This window comes from Rhineura floridana, chromosome 21 (genome assembly GCF_030035675.1).
Source record: "Rhineura floridana isolate rRhiFlo1 chromosome 21, rRhiFlo1.hap2, whole genome shotgun sequence".
NCBI lineage: Eukaryota > Metazoa > Chordata > Lepidosauria > Squamata > Rhineuridae > Rhineura > Rhineura floridana.
Window position 1 is genome coordinate 16,304,614 of NC_084500.1, and position 21,926 is coordinate 16,326,539.

At 43.7% G+C, this 21,926-nt stretch overlaps 1 protein-coding gene across 2 annotated transcripts in view; it reads right to left on the reverse strand.

Annotated features, from left to right (window-relative positions):
* CLTC (clathrin heavy chain) overlaps positions 1-21,926 on the reverse strand; it is an 87,512-nt gene that overhangs the window by 56,949 nt on the left and 8,637 nt on the right. For both annotated transcript variants that reach the window (XM_061605270.1, XM_061605269.1), the window contains exons 2-3: positions 5,929-6,136; positions 528-796 (exon numbers count right to left, since the gene is read on the reverse strand). In XM_061605270.1, the coding sequence (XP_061461254.1) occupies positions 528-796; positions 5,929-6,136 (477 nt within the window). The remainder of the gene's footprint in view (positions 1-527; positions 797-5,928; positions 6,137-21,926) is intronic.

Below are 21,926 nucleotides of genomic sequence, written 5' to 3' on the forward strand. Positions count from 1 at the left end.
TATTCTGTTAGGAGAGATTAAATGCCAGGACTTTCTGCTCTAACAGTGCCAAGAGCATCAAGGTTATTCACACTGTGGCAAAGGAGTGCCAACGCTCCACAGAATGTACGGATTCAGACACAAAGACTCCCCCGAGTTTAGCCCCCAACAAGATGCAAAAGGTCTTTTGCTTATCAGCGTCTACTTGCATTTCCGTTTGGTAAAATGGGGTGGTGGTGACAACCTACTGTCAGAGGCAGTGGGCCTTTGAATGCCAGTTGCCAATGTTCACAGATAGGGAGAATGGCACAACAGTACTTCTTGCAGACTTCCCACTGGGCCATCTGGCTGGCCGCTGTGGGAAGAGGATGCTGCACTAGATGGGCCCGGTGTGGTAGGGCTCTTCTGATGCTCTTACTCCCTCAAGGAGCAAAGGTGAATGGGCAAGCCACACTGCCCATGCAGTTCACCACAGATGCCAGGTCCTAATTAAACCCAATGCTTAGACACATTTTGATTCATCCATTGTCTTATACCAAGGGCATTACCTGGGCAGATATACCAGTCAGAAGCAGCCATTTCTGCTTGGCATCGGTACGGTAGTTGATGATCTGGCAGCCCGCAAGGCTAGAATGGCGATCAAACATCTTGACCGGTTGAGACTCCCCTTCCATGCTCCAGTGGTACACAGCATTGTCCGTGACCAGCGCAACCGTGTTCAGAGAGATCCACTTCCAAAAGGTGACATCGTCCGTCATGGTATGAGCCTTCATTTTGCTCTTCATTTCAATGTTAAAGATCTGAAGGGTCTTCCCAGCTAGAGACACGATTTACAGATCGATTAGCTGAGGCAAGGAAAGCTCAGTCATATGGAAGGCTCAGATGAGCGGTTAAGATGTCTGCACATACCACCTGACCAAGGAAAATCTCATGCATTGTATTTGGTTCCTTAAAAACATTCCCAGTGGTCAGTAGGTTGTTGCTTTTTTTAAAGAAGTGTTGCTTTTATTCACAGGCCAAAAAATTTCAGCTGCACTAACATTTCTAAAGCCACATCTGACAGAACCAATTGCTGATGGAACCAATCCCTGAATTGGTTATGGCTCCACAGTCAGGCATTGCAGATACACGTTTCGTTCATACTGAAGTCAAGACGTTTTGACACTCATGCTGGGTTAAACTCATCCTTAACCCAAGAAGCAGATTTATTTTTTTTTAACTTCTCGCTTGAGAGACAGAAGTACACCACGGCATACAAACGGCAGGGCTACATACATCTAGGGTAAGTATGGAAGGAACACATGACAGGTTTTCCACAGGAATAAGGCAGTCATAAAGTAGACACTTTGTTAGGTCAGCTGGAAGTTCGGTTTTTAAATGAACCAAAGCCCTTAACAAAGTTTCTTTGCTGTTGGGTACTGCAGATTATAAAAAACATGCACTACACACAGAGGTGGGCGGGAGAAGGTATGTGGACACAGTGACAACCAGGCAGGCTTTTCTGTGGGGAGGGGGGCATTTCAAGTCTCAGGAGTGGGGGAACGGGGAGTGAATATTCACAAATCAACGCTGAATCATGCCACTACCTCTGACATTCTTACCGTGAGTAAGAAATCAGTGCAGTGCAGTTGATGAGGGCTGAGAAATCTGGGGCAGGGAGACCTAGGTCTGAATCCGTGCTTGGCCAACTAAGCTCTCTGGATGTCCTTTGTGACACTCTCCACCTTTCTACCTGACCTGCCTCACAGGGCTGTCATGAGGATAAAAACGGGAACCACCTCATGTATACTGCCCTGAGCTCCTTGGAGAGACAGAATTCTGTTCCATGGTTCGTGCTCAGCTTTGGAGGCTCTACTGGTTATGTTGCAATCTCAGAAAGCAGTAACCTCCTTCTGTGTGGTGGCCCCTCTTCTCTGGAATTGCCTCTCCTCAGAGCTCTGACAAGCATCCAACGCCCAGGATGATTTTGCCGCTTCTGAAGTACCTGCGTACTCAAGTCTTTTCTGATGTTTTCATGTAAACTCAAAGGGCACTTTTGGAATGTATTATCAGTAGCATTTTATTTATAGCATTCTTTTTTATGACTTTAACTTATGCAGAATCCTTGAGATGGATTGTAGTAAGCAGCATAAATAAAATAAAATAAGTAGTATACTATGGAACCTCTCCCACACATCTCAAACTAATGCTGTTCAAAATGTCCAACGGCAAGAACCCTCTTCCAGACTCCCCAAGTTCAAGGTGAGAACACAGGCAGGCAGGTTGCCTCTTTGTTGTTGTTGTGGGCCATGCAGAAATGGCAACAGGAAAGGGGAAGGGAGGAGACAAGAGCCACATAGCAACCTCTAAAGATGCCAAAGAAGAGGCCTGTAGGATATTTTTAATGTTCACCGCCCAGAGAGCTGTTGCTAGTCGGGCGGTATATAAGCTTAATTAAATAAATAAATAAATAAATAAATATTATGAAAAGCAGCTGATTCATTTTCCTTTGGGTAGTAACCACAGCTTGCTATGAAGATGTTGACCAAGGAGGGTGGGGGGAAGGCTGGAGTGGCATTATCTCCTGGCCCAGTCATGAGAAATACTGGGAAGGGACTCTGCGGCAACTGTTTCACATGTTCTCAAAGAAGCCCACCTCCCATTCCGAGAAGTAGTAAGCACTAGGCAGAAGAGGTGTAGGCATGAGGTGGTTAGAAGCAAAGGCATCAGGGGAGGGGGGGAACTAGGTAAGTAGTTGGGGGAGACTAATCTATATGGCCTTCCTCCAAGGACGTTACAAGCCCAGCAGGTTTTATACAATCTTGTACTCCAAAGGACCACAAAGCGCAGAAGCTATGCAGGCTGGATTGTCAACGCTAGTAAACAAGTTTCAGGGTTAAAAACTAAGCGGTGACCATCCCACTCAGGGTCAGTGGCCTGTTCTACACTGAGCTTTGGGTTTATGGTTAGCCTTCAAGACAACAGATTAGACATGTTTTCTCAAAAGAAAGGGTAGGGATGGGAGGGGCGGAAATCAAGTCTACTTCAGTCGTTATTCCTTTCACCTACGTAATCTTGGATTTACGTAGCAGTGATCCAAGATACATTCTCTATTTGAAAACCAGACTGTGGCTTCAGTTTCGCCCCCACACTATTTGCCAAGGACATGAAAAGCAAAAAATAATACAGCCAGATATGAAATTGTAAGAGTCTCCATCCTGTTTACAAAAAGGTTGAATGCATATCCAAGTTTACTTCACCCAACAAGAGCATTTCTGCAGCTCCAAGCAGAGATGCTGCAGGTCCTAGCATTTCAACACCACTTTTATCTTGTTTGCTTTAGTTTTGAGAACAAGACTCCCCAGCGGAAAAAGAATATAGGTCCTTGTCTACCCCTCCACTTTAATTATTCAGCGACATGCCCCCGTTAAGTCTTTAAACTGGTACGCCTTCCACATTCTCTTTTCATAAAACAGGACAAACACAAATACAATCTGAAACGGAGGTAACTCACCATCTGCACACACAAGAAAGCATTAGAAAGTGTGACAAAAATAGTGATACAACATTAAAGCCATCAGTAGAAAAAAGAGGAAGGTATCGTTATGCGACAGTTGAAAGCTTACGTTTCTCAAAGGAAAAAAAAACGGCAATAGGTTGTCTTTAAGAGGAGGCAGAGGAGCACTGCTTTTTTTTTTTAAAAAAAATCATTTTGGATGTTTTGAGTAAAGGTGACCAGACAGATCGCATCTATTAAAAAGACTTGTTCAGGTTGGGACTTGGGCTGGGATTTACAGGCCTAAGATACGTTCAGCCATTTGTTGTGTAACAAAAAGGATAACATAATATGATTTTGTTGTATCTTCCCAAACCATGTCTCAGGAAAAACTGAATGTGGAGTGAGGGTGGGAAATTTGTGCACCTGCATTAGAAAGAGATGAAGGGCTGTTAGTTAAGAGGTAGAGCATTTCCTTTCACGCAGAAGGTGCTAGGTTCAATGCCCAGCATCTACAGAGAGGACTGTGAAAGGCTCCCTGTCTGCAACCCTAGAAAGCCACTGCCAGTCAGTGTAGACAATACTGAGCTAGATGGAACAATGGTCTGACTCAGTATAAAGGCAGCTTCTTATGTTGCTAACTAATTTGCACAGGGAGATAAATGCAACTGGTTTGTCAAGTATAGCTCTCTAAGTACTACTAATTCTTATTCTGATTTTTTAGAGAGAGATAGCAAAGGATTTAAAAAAGGGGGGGAATAGTGCATTATTTTTAAACCTTCATGCACTGAGAGCCACTTCAATTCAATTCTGTTTAAAAAGTACACTTCAAGATACCGTTAAAAAAATCTGTAAAAGTAAAAAAAAAAAAATAGAGTTCAAATGCAACATGTCTGCAAGCAAACGTTTGCATAAGAGGAATCTTTGACTGGCTGACACTGGCTTGCCCTGGGGAATGTGTAAAACAGCCTTGCCCAATGAACCTGGGTTCCTACTAGGCCTCCCAATTTCCCTCCTACAGCATTTTTCCATCCCGTGTTCATGTATCTTTTGCAGCCACTGATGGGTGGGCAGCAAGGAGACACCTCCTTTGACAGCACAAGCGAGGACATTCAGGATTTTAACATCCTATGGGCTTTCTGTTCCCAACCCATGCAATACAGAAACCTGAAGGCCAAGCTGACCTTTTTAAAAAAAAAAAAAACGCTACTTTTTATTACATGACGGGAAGAGAACTCAGCATTGTTATACTTTTACAGAACAATCCCACCGCATGTATAGATTAATGAACGAGCGCCCACAGAGGCATTTGTGCCTCCTTTCTGGAATGGTGTTCTGTATCTGCCTTGCAAACAGGCTTGTAACATTTTGTGGACCTAACACACACACACACAATATTCCAGGCCATTTCACTACATCAGTAATCTAGATTTTAAGCTAACTGGCCTCCAGGAAACAATTCATACTTGCCACAGGATGTACAAAAAAAGTGGCTTTTACAAGCCTGTTCTCTTGTAGTTTCTGTTGAGGAGGAGATAAGACACACTTTGAAATACAGGCCAAATTTTAGGATGGCTAACCTTTTTCTGGGCTGAGGGCCATACTGACCCACAGGCAACCCCCTGGCAGCCACATCTCAAAGCTGGTGTAACCAAAGTGTAAAAGTAGGCAAGATGAGGACTGCACTTCTCAAGGCTGCCTTCCAAAAGACTTCCTATCAGCTGTTCTATACCATTTCAAATCTTTTCATTATTAAATTCAGTAAAAATTTATTTTTTAAAAAATGACAAATTGGGGGGGATTAAACCCCTTTTGGCATTATGGAGTCTCATCAGGGGATCCATTTAAACAATTTTTTTTTTAAAAGTGACAGATTTTAAGTGTCTTGAGGTCTGCCAAAAAAGGTTTTTTGTGGACCTCAAATGTGTCACTTTTTCATAACCTTTTATTGGCAGACCAGATACAGCCTATGGGTTAGTTAGCCCTGTTTTAGACTGAAAGCCTGATCTTGGCAAGTTGCTCTGGAAGCCTTTCTCAGTTGAAAAACTAAGGTAAAAACCTTTCAAATAAATAAATAAGATAACCAGGCAACCTTTTTTCTTTTGCTGGCTAGTAACTTTTGAGAGGCTTAGCAATAAGGCTGCTTTACATTATCCAGAGCTTTTGATGGAAACCATACTTTATAAAGCCAGTCTTTTATTGGAACATCAAGGATGTCACCAGCTCATCAACCCTGCCGCTAGTTTTTCAAGCAATCAGTGTTGCATACGCTTGGCACGCCACAGTTTTTCATAGTTGTAAGGGGAGGGAAAAAAGGAATGCCCCCCAAAAGGAGTGACAACATTTATTGCAGCAGCAGTCGTATATGGCTTTGCACAGCAAGAAGAAAAGTCAGTGCACCTTTTCAAACCTCGAACACGTAAAAAACTCCTCAACTCCAATTCAGGAATATGTTGAGAAAGGTTTTTCCATACCTTTCAGGGCAATGACCTTGCTGGCAGGATTCATGATAGCGCTGTCAGCAGAAATCGGACGGCGAATAGGGTTGCTGGGATCATTCAAGTCGATGATGACCACCTGGGCCTGCTCCCCAACCTTCTCTCGTATGCAGATGAATTTGTCAGACTCCATGGTCAAGGTGCTGAAGCCAATGTTGGTTGGATTAATGCCCAGGTTCTGGAGCTGAAAGACAACACAACAGATATTTAAGTCACACAGGAATTCATAATCTCTTTACAGTCGAGGGTGCCTCTGTCGCCACTCAAAAGGGCTTAGAATGCTTTGGGATTAGGGTTCTAAATGCCGCCATTTGGCCCGTTAAGGGGATACACAAACAACTCCATCCTATATTGCAGGGATGAGGAACCTTTTTCAGCCCAAGGGCCACATGACAGTGGTGGGTGCGGCCAGAGGAGAAAGTGGGTGGAGCAACACAGGCAAATGTTAGCTTTGTACAATAGGCTGGTTTCTCCACACACCCCTCTATCCTCCATCCAGACAGGCAAGAGGCGCTATCAAAGTTCAGAGGCACATGCCAGCCAGGCAGAAACACTTGAGGTGTGAAGCAGAGCCAGTGAGGGTTGTGGCTGGGGAGAGTTCTGAGGGCCAGAGAGAAGGGCCTGGGCTTAGACCCTGGGCCTGAGGTTCCTCATCTCCGCTGTATTCTTCACATCCATGCAAGAACTTCACACATTTGTCTTGAGACAGACACCCAGGTCAATGAATTGTCCATACCAATACACATGGCTCTGTCAGAAAGTCCTCCATTGTTAATCCAACTGCCACCTGTGCAAGTATGCCAACACAGCAATTTCTTAACACCGTAAGACCTGAAACTATCAAGGGGACTCACAGTTTAAGTAAAAGCTATGGATACTACTTCCTAACTCTTTTGTATACTAAATCCTAAAAAACTGGCAGCCTGTCAGAAGAACTTCTACTTAGGAAAACAAACAAACATGAAATTTATCACAGGGAGCCTGCCTACCACTAGTGTGGAAAGAATGAGCACAGGCTAGCTACAGGGGTAGCTAATGTGATACCCTCCAGATGCTGGGACTAGCAGCCATCAGGCTGACTGGGGCTGACAGGAGTTGTAGCCCAACAGCATCTGGAGGGCACTGTGTTGGCTACCTCAATCTAGTTAAGAATATCGGACCAGGCTTGGGAACCTGGAGTTAACATGCTTACTTTCAAAACTGTTGTTCTGAAGTGTAAGTGATGGGGAATTTTATATATACATACATGTATAGCTAATGGGGAACTCAATATACATAATAAGCAAAAACATTCTTTTATAAAGCTATAAAGGTTCATAACATTTTAATAGTTTAGTAGGAAGCCAGATCTTTTTCTTCTTGCAGCTGACTCCCTGACTATGCTGGTCGTTTGGAACTATTTGTACTCAAAACAATGGATAACACTGTGCTGAATATCTCGGTACCTCTAAGACGTAGAAAGAATTGCAGAATAGCTATAAAGTGCTTAGCTCATTAGCTGGAGTGCTTAGCTCACTGTGAAAATGTACTTTCATGTGAAGTACTGAACACTGCCAAATTCATTAGAACACCAAATTCACTGGAACGTGATGCAGAAAGTACCAAGTACCTGTTCAAATGCCTGTGTAATACTGTCATGACTATGTCATTCTGATGTGTTAAATCCTGACTGGTAGATGCTAAAGTCTTTGTCCTGAAATGTATAAAAAACCCAGGCAAACAGTGTCAAGTTGCAGTTCTCTACTCACTAGGAGGCAGACTGACCAAGTGTACAATTGTCATCCAATAAAGGGCTACCTTTCTGCTGCAAAGCTGTGTCTTCAGAATTTTTATTCAAGGACCCCCAGCAAAAGAACCCACAGGAGAAATACAAAATTCTCCAACATATGCACCCAACCGTGGGCCCTTTTAATGTAGGGCAGGTTATTAAAAATCAATAAATAACCAAATTCCTCAGCCATGAAGTTCATTGACTGTTCTTGGGCCACTCACCATTTCTAAGCCTAACCTACCTCATAGGGTTGTTGTTTGAATAAATTTAGAGTGATGAGAGAGGGCATATATGTTGCCCTGAGCTCCTTGGAGATCAGTAATTATATTCTATCCCCATCACTATTTTTTAAGAAATCCATTTGTTATAAAGTTGAGCAACTGGAAAGGACAGAATACTAGTCGCATCTAAAACTGAATTTGCAATTAATTTTTTCTCTAAGAAGCACATTCATTCACACTGCTCTTCCGGCACACTAAAAATCAGCATGTTAACCGTTTTCAGTTTCTTCGTTTATTTAAAATCTATACAATATAACATTATATGCTAATGTCATTTCCTAACAGGCATTCCAATAAAAATAATACCCAGAACTCTATACGGAAGTAACATTTGAACCACACTAAAAGCACTTTGATTTATTTACTGAATATCACACATCCTAAATCACCAGATATCTGGGGTGCTGGGGGGGGATTTTTTCCAGAAAACCAACATCACTAGGTGGAATATAAATCTAATCCCGATTTCCCCTTCTAATTCACAGCCACAAAAAGGGCTTCCAGTGTGAGTGTTGGGCACTGTTCTTCAACTATGGGTCCACAATTGTTGTCAGACTATTTATTTATTTTATTTATTTGTTATATTTCTATACCGCCCAATAGCCGTAGCTCCCAATCATAATGGTCAATGGTCAGGGATGATGGGAGTTGTAGTCCATCTGGGGATCCAAGGTTAAAGAGCAGTGCTCTAGTGCACATGGCATCCCACATGAACTCTTTAGGTAAGCCTCATTCCAATGCACACTTGGTTAAGAGTAATCTCTAATGAACACAGCCATATTTACTTCAAAGGCCAGGTGAACTGCATTACTAACAGATTTCTTTTTTTTATAGTGCAATGGCATCTAGACCAGATTTCCCCAACCTGGTGACCTCCGTATGTCCTGAACTACAACTCTCATCATCCCCAACCATTGGCCATGCTGGAAAAGACAGATCTAGACCACACTGCCCCAACTCCATACCCTGGATTATGATCAAACAGCCATTGCTATTCAGTTCATGCAAACACCTGTCACAGCTGCCAGGTCCCAAGGTCTTATGAGGGCAGTTCACAAGTATGAATAAGCATGCAAATTAGTGCCTAGAAAGCATGGTGCCAACATGGATAGATTTTAAGGAAGGGCTGGCAGCAGAAGTAGGCATTTGAGCAACACTTGTTGAATAGCTGGGAGGAAACACTGCAGGGCTACAACACGAGGCCACCTTTGTCAGCGGGTACTAATACTTTGGGGGAGAACCGTGGCTCAGTGTTGCAGCACCTGCCTTGCATGAAGAAGGTCCCAGGTTCAATTCCCAGCAGCATCTCCAGGTAGGGCTGGGAGTGACCCGTCTGAAAATCTGGAGAACGGCTGCCAGTCAGAGTAGGTAACAGTGAGCTAGATGGACCAATGGTTTGACTCAGTATAAGGCAGCTTCCTAAGGGAAATGAAACCCACATCCACAGCAGAGCCAGAACATCCCAAATGATTTTTGAGGGATGTGATTAACCACGGGAAGAGCATTAGTCCATTGCGCCAGCTATTGCCCCTGGAGCAAGTTAGTTTTTCTGACAGTGCTAAAAAAAAATCACTCAAAAGAATCCTCGCCTGCCTAACAGTAGGCTGGGTTGCCACTCTTGAAGGCCAGTTCATTGCCCCCAATTCCCTTTTGCATTCTTTTGAAAGAATGCAGGGCCTCCAATCAGGAAATGGCAACAGAACATAAACCATATGCAGATGAATGAGTTTTAAAGCCAGCAGTGAACTACAGGAACCTAAAGAAAAGTTTCCAAACCCAGGAAACAATGTAGTTCAAGGCTGGCAAGATTGTAAAGAAAAAAAATATGCTGATGAACAAATGTCTCTCCTGCATGTTTTTGGAACGTGGGGCCATCATGAAAAACTGAAGCGCAGTGGCTGTGGAAATGAAGCTATGGTGATAAATATAATTGCCGGCCCTGCTCACAGAGCATTCACAGCCCAAGTTATCTGGGAAAGTAAATGGCAAGTCCCAAGAGGCCTTCTGCTCCAGGGTGGCGAAGGTGGTAATACTGACAACATTATTCAAACAGAATTAAATATCCTCTGCAACAACTGGAACTAAGTGGAAAGATTCTGGACAACAAACCAAGTTTTGTTTTGCTTGTTTTATCTCTTTAACGAAATTTATACACTGCTTCATTGTAATAAAACCTCAAAGCAGTTTACCAAAAACAAAAAGAACATTAACATTATCAATAAAAGACCTGTTTTTAACTGTAACTTTCAAAAACTAATTGAAAATAATAAGCTAAGAACATATGAATACAGACATAACTTCTACATGTCTGGATAGGCTTGCCTAAATAAAAATGTTTTCAGCAGGCACTGGAAAGAATACAGTGAAAGTGCCTGCCTGATGTCAATAGGCAGGGAGTTCCAAAATGTAAGTGCTGCCATACTGAAAGACCGATTCCTTAAAAGTGCCGACCAAACATGATGCGGCACTTTATTATGTTTTATAGAACACTAACAACTTACGACCTGGTTTCCAAGTGGTGTACAGCATATTAAGAACACACTAAACAAAATTGATTTCTTACAACAGCAGAACAATTATGTGGTCAGTTCCACAGATCAAAGCAGTCAAGTGGGCATATATGGGGTAAGGCAATCCCACAAGTAAACAGGTCCCACAAGTAAACATACACACCAGACCCTTCTGTAACGTGCAGGGCTTCAACAGACAAGGCGATGTGGAAATGGCCCCCTCAACGTAGGATACCTGCAAGCCATTGCTTCAAGTTAAACCTAAGCAAGCACCAATGCTTCCAACATAAGCAAGCCACTTATGGTTGCGGTGCTCTCTAAATATCAATGAAGAGACCAAGTAAACACAAATAGCATTTCGTAAGGGACGTGAAGAGCTTCAGCAAACACATTTAAGCAGCAGTTACTAAGCAAACCACATTTTCCTGTTTTGACTTCATTTTTCACTTCTGTAGACTGCTGCATAGAAATTCAGAGAGTCTATAGCTGTGTGTGCCACACACCACCACATTTCAGTTTTTAAAAAACATGTGTTAAGCTACACTGTTATGGTTTGTAATCGAGGGTCTTGGACTCAAATCCCTGATTAATCAGCTGGGAAACTCACCGAGTAACCCTGAGCTGGTGTCCTATATACCACTTTCAGGGTCCAAAGCACTAAAGAGGAATTACCTAGTTTCAACCACCCTGCAAGGTAGATCAGCATTTTCACAACACAGATGGAAAGCCACACAGCTGGTCTCAGTACCCCAAAAGCAGGTGCAGGGACATTTTGGCTTTCTAGGGCTAATGCAAGTTGTAGTTCAGCAACAACTGGAGGGCTACTAACATTTCCCCACACCTAAGGGCACCTAGGGAGCCCCATAGCAGAGGTGATAGTCAAACCAAGGATTTCCAGATTTGTACTTCCGTTTTAGCCACTAAAGCAGTTTAGCTCTTGATAGTGGACCAGCCTTTCCCATTCTGGTGTCCCCCAGCTGTTCTTGGACTCCAACTCCCATCAGCCCCAGCCAGCATGGCTGACGATCAAGGATGATGGGAGTTGTAGTCCAACTGGAGGGCACTATGTGGGGCAGATGTGGAGAATCTTCGTCCTCTGGATGTTGCTGAACTACAACTCCCATCTTCCCTAGCCACTGGCCAAGATGGCTGGGGGGAGCTGTAGTTCAGCAACATCCAGAGGGCCAAAGGTTCCCCACACCTGAGATAGGGGCAGACTGATGCAGGTCATCCCTGGAGGAAGAACAGGTACAAATGAAAGACACCAGTGTTTAGCCAGCAAGAGAGACTCAAACTGTTAACTTTCTCTTCTTTTTGGAAGGGACAATTCTCTTGCAGAGTTCTTCCTGAGGACTCCATGCACTTTCAGTTCCCCACTTGTGCAATAGGGTAGTTAACTATCAAGGAAGAATGATTCATTCACAACACCCAGATACATAGAAGCAAAAACTGGAAGCAAGTGTTTTGCAAGAGCCAGCCATTTATTCCCCTCAGAAGTAAAAGTGTTCCATTCCACTCCTCAAGATTTAACTCTTTGGAAAAAAGCAGAAGCCTTTAACAAGCACTTCTGTGAGCAGCACACGGGACGTCAGAGGGTGTGAACTCATCGGGCACCCTACTTTATTATCAGTGGCATTTCATGTGCCTCATTAAAGGCTCCACCTTCCCAATTCGGCTGTGTCCTTCCACGTAGCCTCCGATGAAGACAGGGTGTGCCACTTGGTATTTCTCTTCCTTAACGGCTGCAAAGATATGCCACGGAGCTACAGTAGATGCATGGAAGGCTACACACCAAACACCCTTCCCTCAGGGGCTTCCCGAAGTACAGTTAAGTTTACACAAAGGATTCCAAATTGGGACTCGGCCTGCACTGCTATGATCTTGGGGCATCAGCTCAAAAGTCTCCATTTCGGATTCTGAAGTATGTATTTGTAAATATTTGTGGACATTTGTAAAGCACTTTTAATTAGGGTCACTGGATCCTCCATGCTGGAGAGGCTCAAACCCCAGGTAGCAAGTCACAATCACTTTGGAAAACTAACTCCTCCTCCAGCTCTTCCACTAGGTGAACACTGAAATATTAAGGGACCAACAGTTTACACAAATGATGCACAGGCAAGCCAGGTAAAGCTTCTAAAGTCTTTAGCGAACCAGTGGCCTGTGCACCCATTTCCTGCCAGGAAATAAGAGTCTCAAGCATGCACCCTCCCCTCCCCTCCGTAGCAGTGGGGAGCAAGTGAGACGAAAATGAACCATATCACAAAGAGTTCTCATTACCAATTCATCCCTGGAAAATAATGGGAGGCTTTCTACCATAGCATCAGAGAAATATAGTGCCTGGTTAGCTTATTACAACAGGTATGGAGAATCCAAGGCCCAGAGGCCAAATGTAACCATCCAGAGCTCTGTGTGGCCCTCGGAACTGTCCCTAGACCACACCCCCTCACCAGGCCCACTCTTCACCAGCCCTACTCTGCACCCTCCTTGAGCGTGCCTGACCTGTGGTAATACCTTCTGCTTGTTAGGATGGAGATAGATGAATGTGCAGAGCAGGTGTCAAAACCTGGAATGTAGCCTATTGTTCAAAGGTAAGAGACACATCCATTGCTCCGCCCTCAATTACTCCTATCCCCACCCACTTTTGCATCTGGTCCTGCCCACCACTGATACATGGCCCCCAGAACATTGTCTTTGAGGTAATGAGGCCCCTCAGGCTGAAAAACATTCTCCACCCCTGCCCTACAGCATCATACACATTTCCAAAGCTTACTGGGTTGATATTTCTTCCTAGATGTAAGTGGGTAGGCCCTAGGAGTGCTCTATAGCACAGAAGGGGCAATAGTTAACTCCTTCTAATGACAACTGTTCCATTCAGAACTATACTGCAGAAAACTCTTATCAAAACAAAGCTGTCTGAGGGGAGATGTTCAAGCACATTGATTGCTTGTAGCGTGGAAGTATCGTTTTACTTCCTGGCTAGGCAGCAAATATATGGAAATGCCCAGACAAACCCATCTCAGTTCACAAACACAGGGATAATCACCTGCTGTGCTTCAAGGAAGTTATTATTAGATTTATTACCCACCCTTCACCAGAAGGTCTCAGGTCAGGTCATGGCAATTACAAACTGCAACAGTAAAAATGATTTAAAACAAACTATAATCACAACTAGACTGGGTCCGAAGTACATCCACATCTCAAATGTCAAAGCCCAGGGTGAAGAGGTGCATCTTCAGCATACAAAAAAAGTTGTCTGATGAAGTTGCCAGATGTACCACTGTAGGGAGGGAATTCCACAACTTAGGGGCTGCTACGAAGAATGCTGCCACCCCCTGAATTTCTAAGGGTGGTGGAACTATCAGGAGGGCCCCGCTCTGCTGATCTTAACACTCAAGGGTCTGTAGGGAAGGAGGCGTCTTTCAGATACTTGCTGGCTAAGTCTTTTAGGGCTTTAAATTGACCCCAGAAACAAACTGGCAACCATGCATATCAAGCACATTATCAGCTTTTTAATACTACACGGTTCATCTCCTCCATTCTATCCTCACAACAGCCTTGTAAGAAAGGCGAGGTCAAGCACGCAACAGGCCCAGTGAACTTCATGACCTGGGAAGGGTTTGATCCCAAGTCTTCCCTACCCTAGCCCAATGCCTGACCAATGGTCTCCTCCCCAGACTAAATTCTACACCAGGTGAGAGGAAACCTTGGCTCCACAGGTGTGGCCGAACTACAACTTCCATCATTCCTGGCCACTGGCCATGCTTCCTAGGGATGATGGGAGCTGTGGTTCAGCAACACCTGCCAGTCCAATAGTTCTCCACACCTCATCTGCACCATCTTTTTCTCAACTCAGATGGTCATTCTGGTCAGCTACCAAATTAAGACTGCAACTAAGTTTTCAACACCCAGTTTCATTCCCAATTGCTCACTTCATATCCTTTACTGTTTTCTGACCTTAAGACAAGAAAAATAAGAGCGAGATAAACACTTGACCAAAGCTAGCCCATTGCCATCCTGCCTGGAAGCTATCATCCACATCTTTATATGAACCACTTAGAGGTTTTGACGATAAGTGGTATATAAATCCTGTTAAATAAAATGTCGCCATATTGCCAGGAACCACAGCAGCTACAAGGGCTTAACAGCTACACTTTGTACTCCACTCAGAATTAATTTTAGCCCAAGAGGTGGGCAACAATTAGGCCACATCAGTGAGCCTCACACACAGCCATGCCAGCTCATTGTTGTTGTTTTTCAAAAAGCAAGGCTTCTGAGGAGTCTGAAAGCAGCCTGAAGGACACACAGGAGCAAGCCTCAAGGACAGTGCATACTGCCCATTCCATTATAACACAAACAGAAGGGCAACTAATCCGTGCACTGCCAAGCCTTATCTTCCATTTCAGGTCCCTGCAGAAGTCAGCCTCTAACTGTGCCATCAGGTTCTGTTTCAAAGCCACACCTTCCCAAGTAACCATTTACAAGCTATTAGTAATGCACCACTCCCTTTTACTACAACTACCATGCCAAACCAGCATTGCTACCCAACCTCAAATGAAATAAAGATACATGAATTGCCTTGAGACAGAACACTCTCAACTGTCTTTTGCTTTGAGGGAAGAACGGCGCTGACCTCCTGGCCTGGACACTGTCACCAGCTCCGCTCCTGGATCTGATTGGGGGGGATTACTTCAGGGGAGGAACGCCTCTTTATCAAGGGCAAGGCGGCCAGAACCACCGTTGGCTGCAACTTGAACAACTAACTTGAAGAACTTGTGCCTGAGCCTGCTTTTCCCTCCTCCCTCCAATTCTTTTTTCCTTGTGTGTCATGCTTTTCTAGATTGCAAGCCTGAGACAGGAACCATCTTGGAGAACATATCTGTGTAAGTTGCTCCGAGAGCCGTTTTGGCTTGCAGGGTGGGGTATAAATGCTGTAAATGAATAAATACTTGCAGCTTGAGGCATTCCTAGTAGTAGTTGCAATACCTGCCAGGGATACTTCCTTCTATAGGGGAAGGCACCACTACTAGTTCTTTAGGCTGAAGAAGCCTCTTACAAGACAGGGGAAAGAATGATGGTACCTGACCAAGTTAAAGGGAAATTTAAAAAACACCAAGGTGTATACATTGCTCCAGCTTCTCACAAGACAGTTTGTGTGGGGTTTGGTGCAAGAACAGAACACAGCTCTCATTACTAAAGGAGCCCTCCTGGGAGCCGTCAAACAACATTTCCCCTTTTCAGACTTTCTGCATGCTTCCAGTCTCCTTCCCCTATGCCTGACAGACTCCTACTTCAACAGCACAAGAAGCATCAGTTGAAGAATCACCACTGAAGAGCGGGGGTGGGAGACAAAGGGAGCCAGGTACAGTTCCTGGTTCACGGAAGCTGGGAGGATGGCAACAAGGGAGAGGGCCTTCTCAGTGGTGGCCCTCAAATTATGGAATGATCTGCCTGAGGTGCACCTGGCGCCAACACCGTTATCTTTTCAGCACCAGGTCAAGACTTCTCTTCTCCCAGGCATTTTAACATGTGTTTTTAAATTGTTCTTTAGAAAATGTGTTTTAAAATTTGTATATTTGTTTTTAATGTTACCTCCATGTCACTTTCCAATTTGTTTATGCAGTATATCCATCAAGAGCAGGGGTTGACCTCCTTTGCACCTTATAGACTATATCCCAAAACTTTCCCGCTTCTTTTTTTTTTCCATTTGGAGAAGAGCAAGATCTAATTCACTCCTTTGATCCCCCCCTCGCCTTTGACTATTTTTAAGAAATAAAAGGTACAAGGAACATGTGGCCCTCCAGACATTGCTCCACTCCAGCTCTCATCACTCCTGACCATTAGCCTTGCTGGCTGGTGTTGATCCACTCATTTCCTAACAAAGGCAAACTGAATGAAAGCTGCACTTTGGAGGCTCAGGTCTTGGCCTAGAGTGGCCGTTAATTCGGCCAGATAGGCGACTAAAAAATAAAATTTTATTATTATTATTATTATTATTATTATTATTATTATTATCATCATCACCCAAGCATTTTCCTCATCTGTCTTTTCAGCTCACTGCAATTCTCAAACCATTTGCTTCCATTTATTTTGGTAGTTTTTTAAAAACACTTTTAAACAGAAAGGATTACAAAAAAACTATCAAGTGCACACATAATTACATAATGCAGGCTAATATTACTCTGCTTATCTTGTTCCTTAATATACTTTTTTTACTGCAAGTTAATATGTACAGTAACATATACCAAATGTGTTATGACTATAGACTGGCCTTTGATAGTCTACTATCGCAATAAGGATTTCTAATATACTTAGGATGAGAGTATATCCCCTGCCTCTCAGCCCACTCTGAGCGGACAGAACAATGGAAGTGGTTGTCACTAGTTAAAATGGAAATAGACTGCCTTCAAGTCGATCCCGACTTATGTTGACCATATGAATAGGGTTTTCATGGTAAGCAGTATTCAGAGGGGGTTTCCCATTGCCTCCCTCTGAGGCTAGTCCTCCTCAGCTTGCCACAGCTGCACAAGCCAGCCCCTTCCTTTTCCGCAACTGCCAGCTGGGGGGCAACTGGGCTCCTTGGGACTATACAGCTTGCCCACGGCTGCACAGGTGGCAGGGCACATCACCCCTGAGCCACTCGCTGTGGGGGTGACCTTTAGCTGGCCCTTGACACCCAGGAGACACGAGCGGGGATTTGAACTCACAGACTCTGGACTCCCAGCCAGATTCTCCTCCCCATTGTGCTATACCACAGTTAAGCCATTCTCATATCCTTATCAAAGGCAATATCCTAACAGAAGCCTTGTCACTGCCACAGTCCCAAGGTAAACAGAGATGCACTAAGAGCTCCAATACCACTCAAGGCTGTCAGGCTTTTATGTGGAGCACCACTTCCATACCATTCTTCTGTTATACCAGTCAGAGTGGGTGAAATGTGTTTGGTGCTCATTATGTATAAGATTATTTATGGTGTTCATTCTAGTGATGCACTGTTTTTTATGTTTTTAATACCTGTGGACATAACGTTTGTTTTATAGGAGCTGAAGGACACATGTTGTACATATGGAGAATAGCCACAGCTCTGTGGTTAGAGCATCTGCTCTGCATGCAGAAGGCCCCAAGTCAAGCATATCCAGGTAGGGCTGGGAGAGACTTTGTTCTGAAACCCTGGACAACCGCCGCCAGTCAGTGTAGAGCAGGTGTGGGGAAATCTCTGGCTCCCCAGAGGTTGTTGATCTACAACGTCTGTCACCACTGGCCTTGCTTGCTGGGGCTGACGGGAGTTTATTATTTATCAAATTTATATACCAACCTAGGAAATAAGGGAGGAGGAAATCGGGAATATAAAATACAAGAACATAATCTATCTTCTACACAAAAGTAGTGCCTAATCCCCCTTTCCTGCCCCCACTGTAAATGACAGACCCTCCCAAGCTCTCACCTGGGAGCTTTCCTCTCTTCTCCCAGTCTCTCGCCCTGGGAGATCTCCACTTCCCTGCCTCCCACACAGGGTCCTCCCTCCCTCTATCCGCCACATTCATGTGGGTGAAGTCCTTGCCCCCAATGGCACCCCAGAAGGGAAGACACCACAGGGGTAATCCCCAATGGGGCCTCCCCTTGAGATGACCCCCATTTTTGTTGGTTGTAGTTTAGGAACATCTGGAGGACCAAAGGTTCTCCGCACCTGGTGTAGACAATAAAGCGCTGGATGGACGAAGAGGCCGATTCTGTACAAGGCAGCTTCCCATGTATATCACACACCCCAACTTGGTGGTGGTTCCTTTTGCAGTCTTTATTGCACACTCTTGGCACATGCTACACACATACCTGTTTGCTATAAGCACGCAGTTAAAAGCCAGAAAGGTTTTCCTAATCTCTCGGGAGGTGATTTTGTACCTATTTTGCCATTTATATAATCATATCCCATTTAAATTTACTCTTGAACACCACCTTGCTTAACACTGTACTATGTAACTAGCCCAAAGCTTGAGAACACAAGCTTTTTACCTGCTATATTTCAGCTGAACAGCCCAAGACCATTCCCCCTCAAAGGTTCTTAAAAGTGGTGTGATAGGAATAACGTATAAAGATCAATGTGCAAGGAAGGTATTTTAGATTTCCTATCAATTAATAATTGACACACAATTAAGAGGGGGAAAAGATGCTGACAATAGCAAGCCTGTTAGCCTCTTCCAGGAGAGAAGTCAGCATATTTTGCTAGAAGAAAAAGGCTCTGAGCTGTCACCTTCCAAAAGGAAGTGGCAATGTTGCATTCTCAGCATCTTTTGCTAGTTTTGATAGCATACAGCCGGATGCAAGCCATTGTTCTGCTACTGGATAAAAAACTGGGCCCTGTCCCCCCAACATATTTATCTTCACAAGACTGAAACTTGACTAATTTTCTGCACGTTTTTCTAACCTGGTGTTTCCCAGACTTTTGGTACTTGGGGCAGTTCCTTCCTGGCTGAGGCAACACACTTCAGTCTTTTAACATTCAGATACGTTACTCAGCTCTCTGAACTGGCAGAAACTTCCCATCCAACTGCAGGACAGGCCAGTTAATGCCCCACCCTCCCCTTGGCCTTAGTCACAGCTCAGGAAGGTGGACCAGATTTCTTTTTTTAATGCTATGCCATGTAAAACAGGTTAGGTAATTATTCCAGGATTCTCCTGTGCCTGTAAGCTGCATCAAGTACATCCCAACTCGGCACTGCCAATATATCTCTGGACAAAGCTGTCCTCCTATTGCTTCATAATTTATCTTCTGGAGCCCATGACATGGGTTCTTCCCAATCAATTCAAGAACTTCAGCCTTGCTTGTCTTTGCAAATACCGCCTTTACAACCCTCCCACTTTGCTCATTCTCATTTTGGCTCCTTTTTGCAAGCACTTTGGACTCTATTCAGGCCTCTGCTTCTTCCACCACCTCCTCTTCACCTTCTGTTTCATTAGAATGGCTCAACATGCGTTTTGAAGGCTCCATGTACACATTAGTAGCTGCGGCCTCCAATAAACAGCTTCCACCATTAATATAGCTGGCAGCTTCCAAAGAGGTAGCTAAGTCAGTCTGTAGCAGCAAAAACTAAATCTTCTTGCACCTTGAAAGCTAACCAGTTTTTTTTTATTTGCCTTATAGCCCAAATTTTCCAAGCTCGAATTCCCCAGCTGGAGCCCTCCAGATATTGTTGGACTGCAACTCCCTTCCGTCCACATTTACTGAAGCTGGATTATGGGAACTGTAGAGCAGCCTTCGCCAACCTGGTGCCTTCCAGATGTTTTGGATAACAGCTCCCATCAACCCCAACCAGCACAGCCGTGTTTTGGACTACATGTCCCATCAGCCCCAGCATGGAACAGGTGCACTGGCTGGGGCTGATGAGAGTTTTAGACCAAAACAACTGGAGGGTACCAGGTAGGCGAAGGCTGTTGTAGTCAAACATCTAGAAGACACCCCAGGTTGGGAAAGGCTCCATCAGGCAATGGAATTTATTTGGAACAAGCTTTTTTCAGACTGAAGTCTGCTTCAGATGCAGTAAGTTTTACCATCAATAGATAAGTTTTTTTTTACACTTTGACAAAGTGGACTGCAGCCCACAGAGGGAAACTACAGCCTCTACTGATCCTTTAAGGAACCCAAGACTACCATTAATATAGGGAAGAGAATAGATAGGACATATTTAGACCATCCTCGAAAGCAAGAGAGGGACTGAGCATGCGGCTCTCATCATACAGCATGTGGGTGATACAAAGAGTTCAACCAGCCCTTTTAGATAGATGACCCTGTTGCTAGTACATTTTGCTTTCCACAGCTCTTCCTTAAAGCGTCTTTTTGAATACAAGTATGCCATAAAATAAGACATGTGTCACTATGAATTATCCAGTGGACTGCCATCTAGCACATGCAGTTGTCAAGAGGAATTGTGTACAGATGGAACAATAGGAGCAGGAAGAGGAACAAGTAAATAAAATGAATTTTTCTGTCCCAAGTGACAGAACGTAATGATTTGTTTCTATGTTGTCAAGAATGGCCTTGGTTAGGATACGACCAACCAACAACCCTCCACAGCATGAGGGCAGCAACCCATAAAACCCTTGACCCCAAAATAGTTCCAGACAAGACTTCACCCACATTTTAAAGAAATGTTGTAGAACTAGGCTGTAACCTAGTACACATAAGTACCAATTTTAAGACATGAGGGGTGGAAAAATTCATGGGGGGAAGCTTTTCCTCAGGGCTGAATGGAAAAATGGGAAAGGATTGGAAAACAGGAAAAGCGTTGAAATAATTGTTTTAGAATGGCCAATATTTTTGGAAGCATTTTTAAATTAATGTTACAGTAAGTTCACACTACTGCAAATTATTTTTAGGAGTTATTTATATACTGCATAATGCCAAAATCAAGCAGTATATTAATATATGCAACAGTCTAAGCAGCTACACTTTGGGATCTTAAGCAGCAAACAGCTTGCAGCTTTATTTCTAGTACTTGGTATATTTGTAACAATTGTCTGAATAAGATTAAGGCATGCATCCCTTTTATAAATATGCTAAACAGTAAATTATATTTCATGTTCTTGATGCATGAAATATGTAAGGCACCCTCAGAAAGTTTACTGAAGGGTAGTATAAAATATTTAATTTTAAGTTAAAAGCAGCACAGTTTATATAATGGTGATATTTTAGCTTTGCCTCTCATGGCTTCAAAATATCTGCCTTATTGCACCTTTATTGATAACTGTTTATGTTCCAAGCGTCATTAATAGCCCTCCAATATATTAACACAAGTCTAAGTGTCCTGCTGTATAAGCCAACACCATTAAGGTTACAGTGGTCAAGACACCTACTGAACCACTAAAATCTTGCCTAGTTTACCTGCATGTACATACCAGTGTCAATCATTTGCAGCCCAGAGAAGGCCTGAGCCTACAAAACCCTCTTCCCATTTACTGAGGCTTTTCTGCTTCACGACTACATGAGTGAAGTTACGAAAGATGGCTACAGGGAGACTGGTACTTAAGATGGCACATTATCATGTTCAGTTGTGTTCTGTGGAGACAAATGGTTATATTCAGTTGAGTCCTACTCAGAGGAGACCAACTGAAATAAATGAACCTATGTCAGCCATGGCCATTGACTTCAATAGGTCTACTCTGTATAGGACTGGAGCTGAATACCACCCAAATAAAGAGTTCCCTCACTGATCCATCTGCAGGCAGTTGTACTTTTTAAAATTTGTCAGAGGCAACCAGACAAATGGCTCGTTATCCCAGATTCCTAGCCGTAGATTTAAAATATGCATTAAAATCTGTAGTTAGAGCTGCAGTTCAATACCATCAGTCTCCAAAACAATCTACACCCATTTCAGAGGGTCTCTGTGAATCATGAGCAACATGCTCCTCTGTTATGAGCAG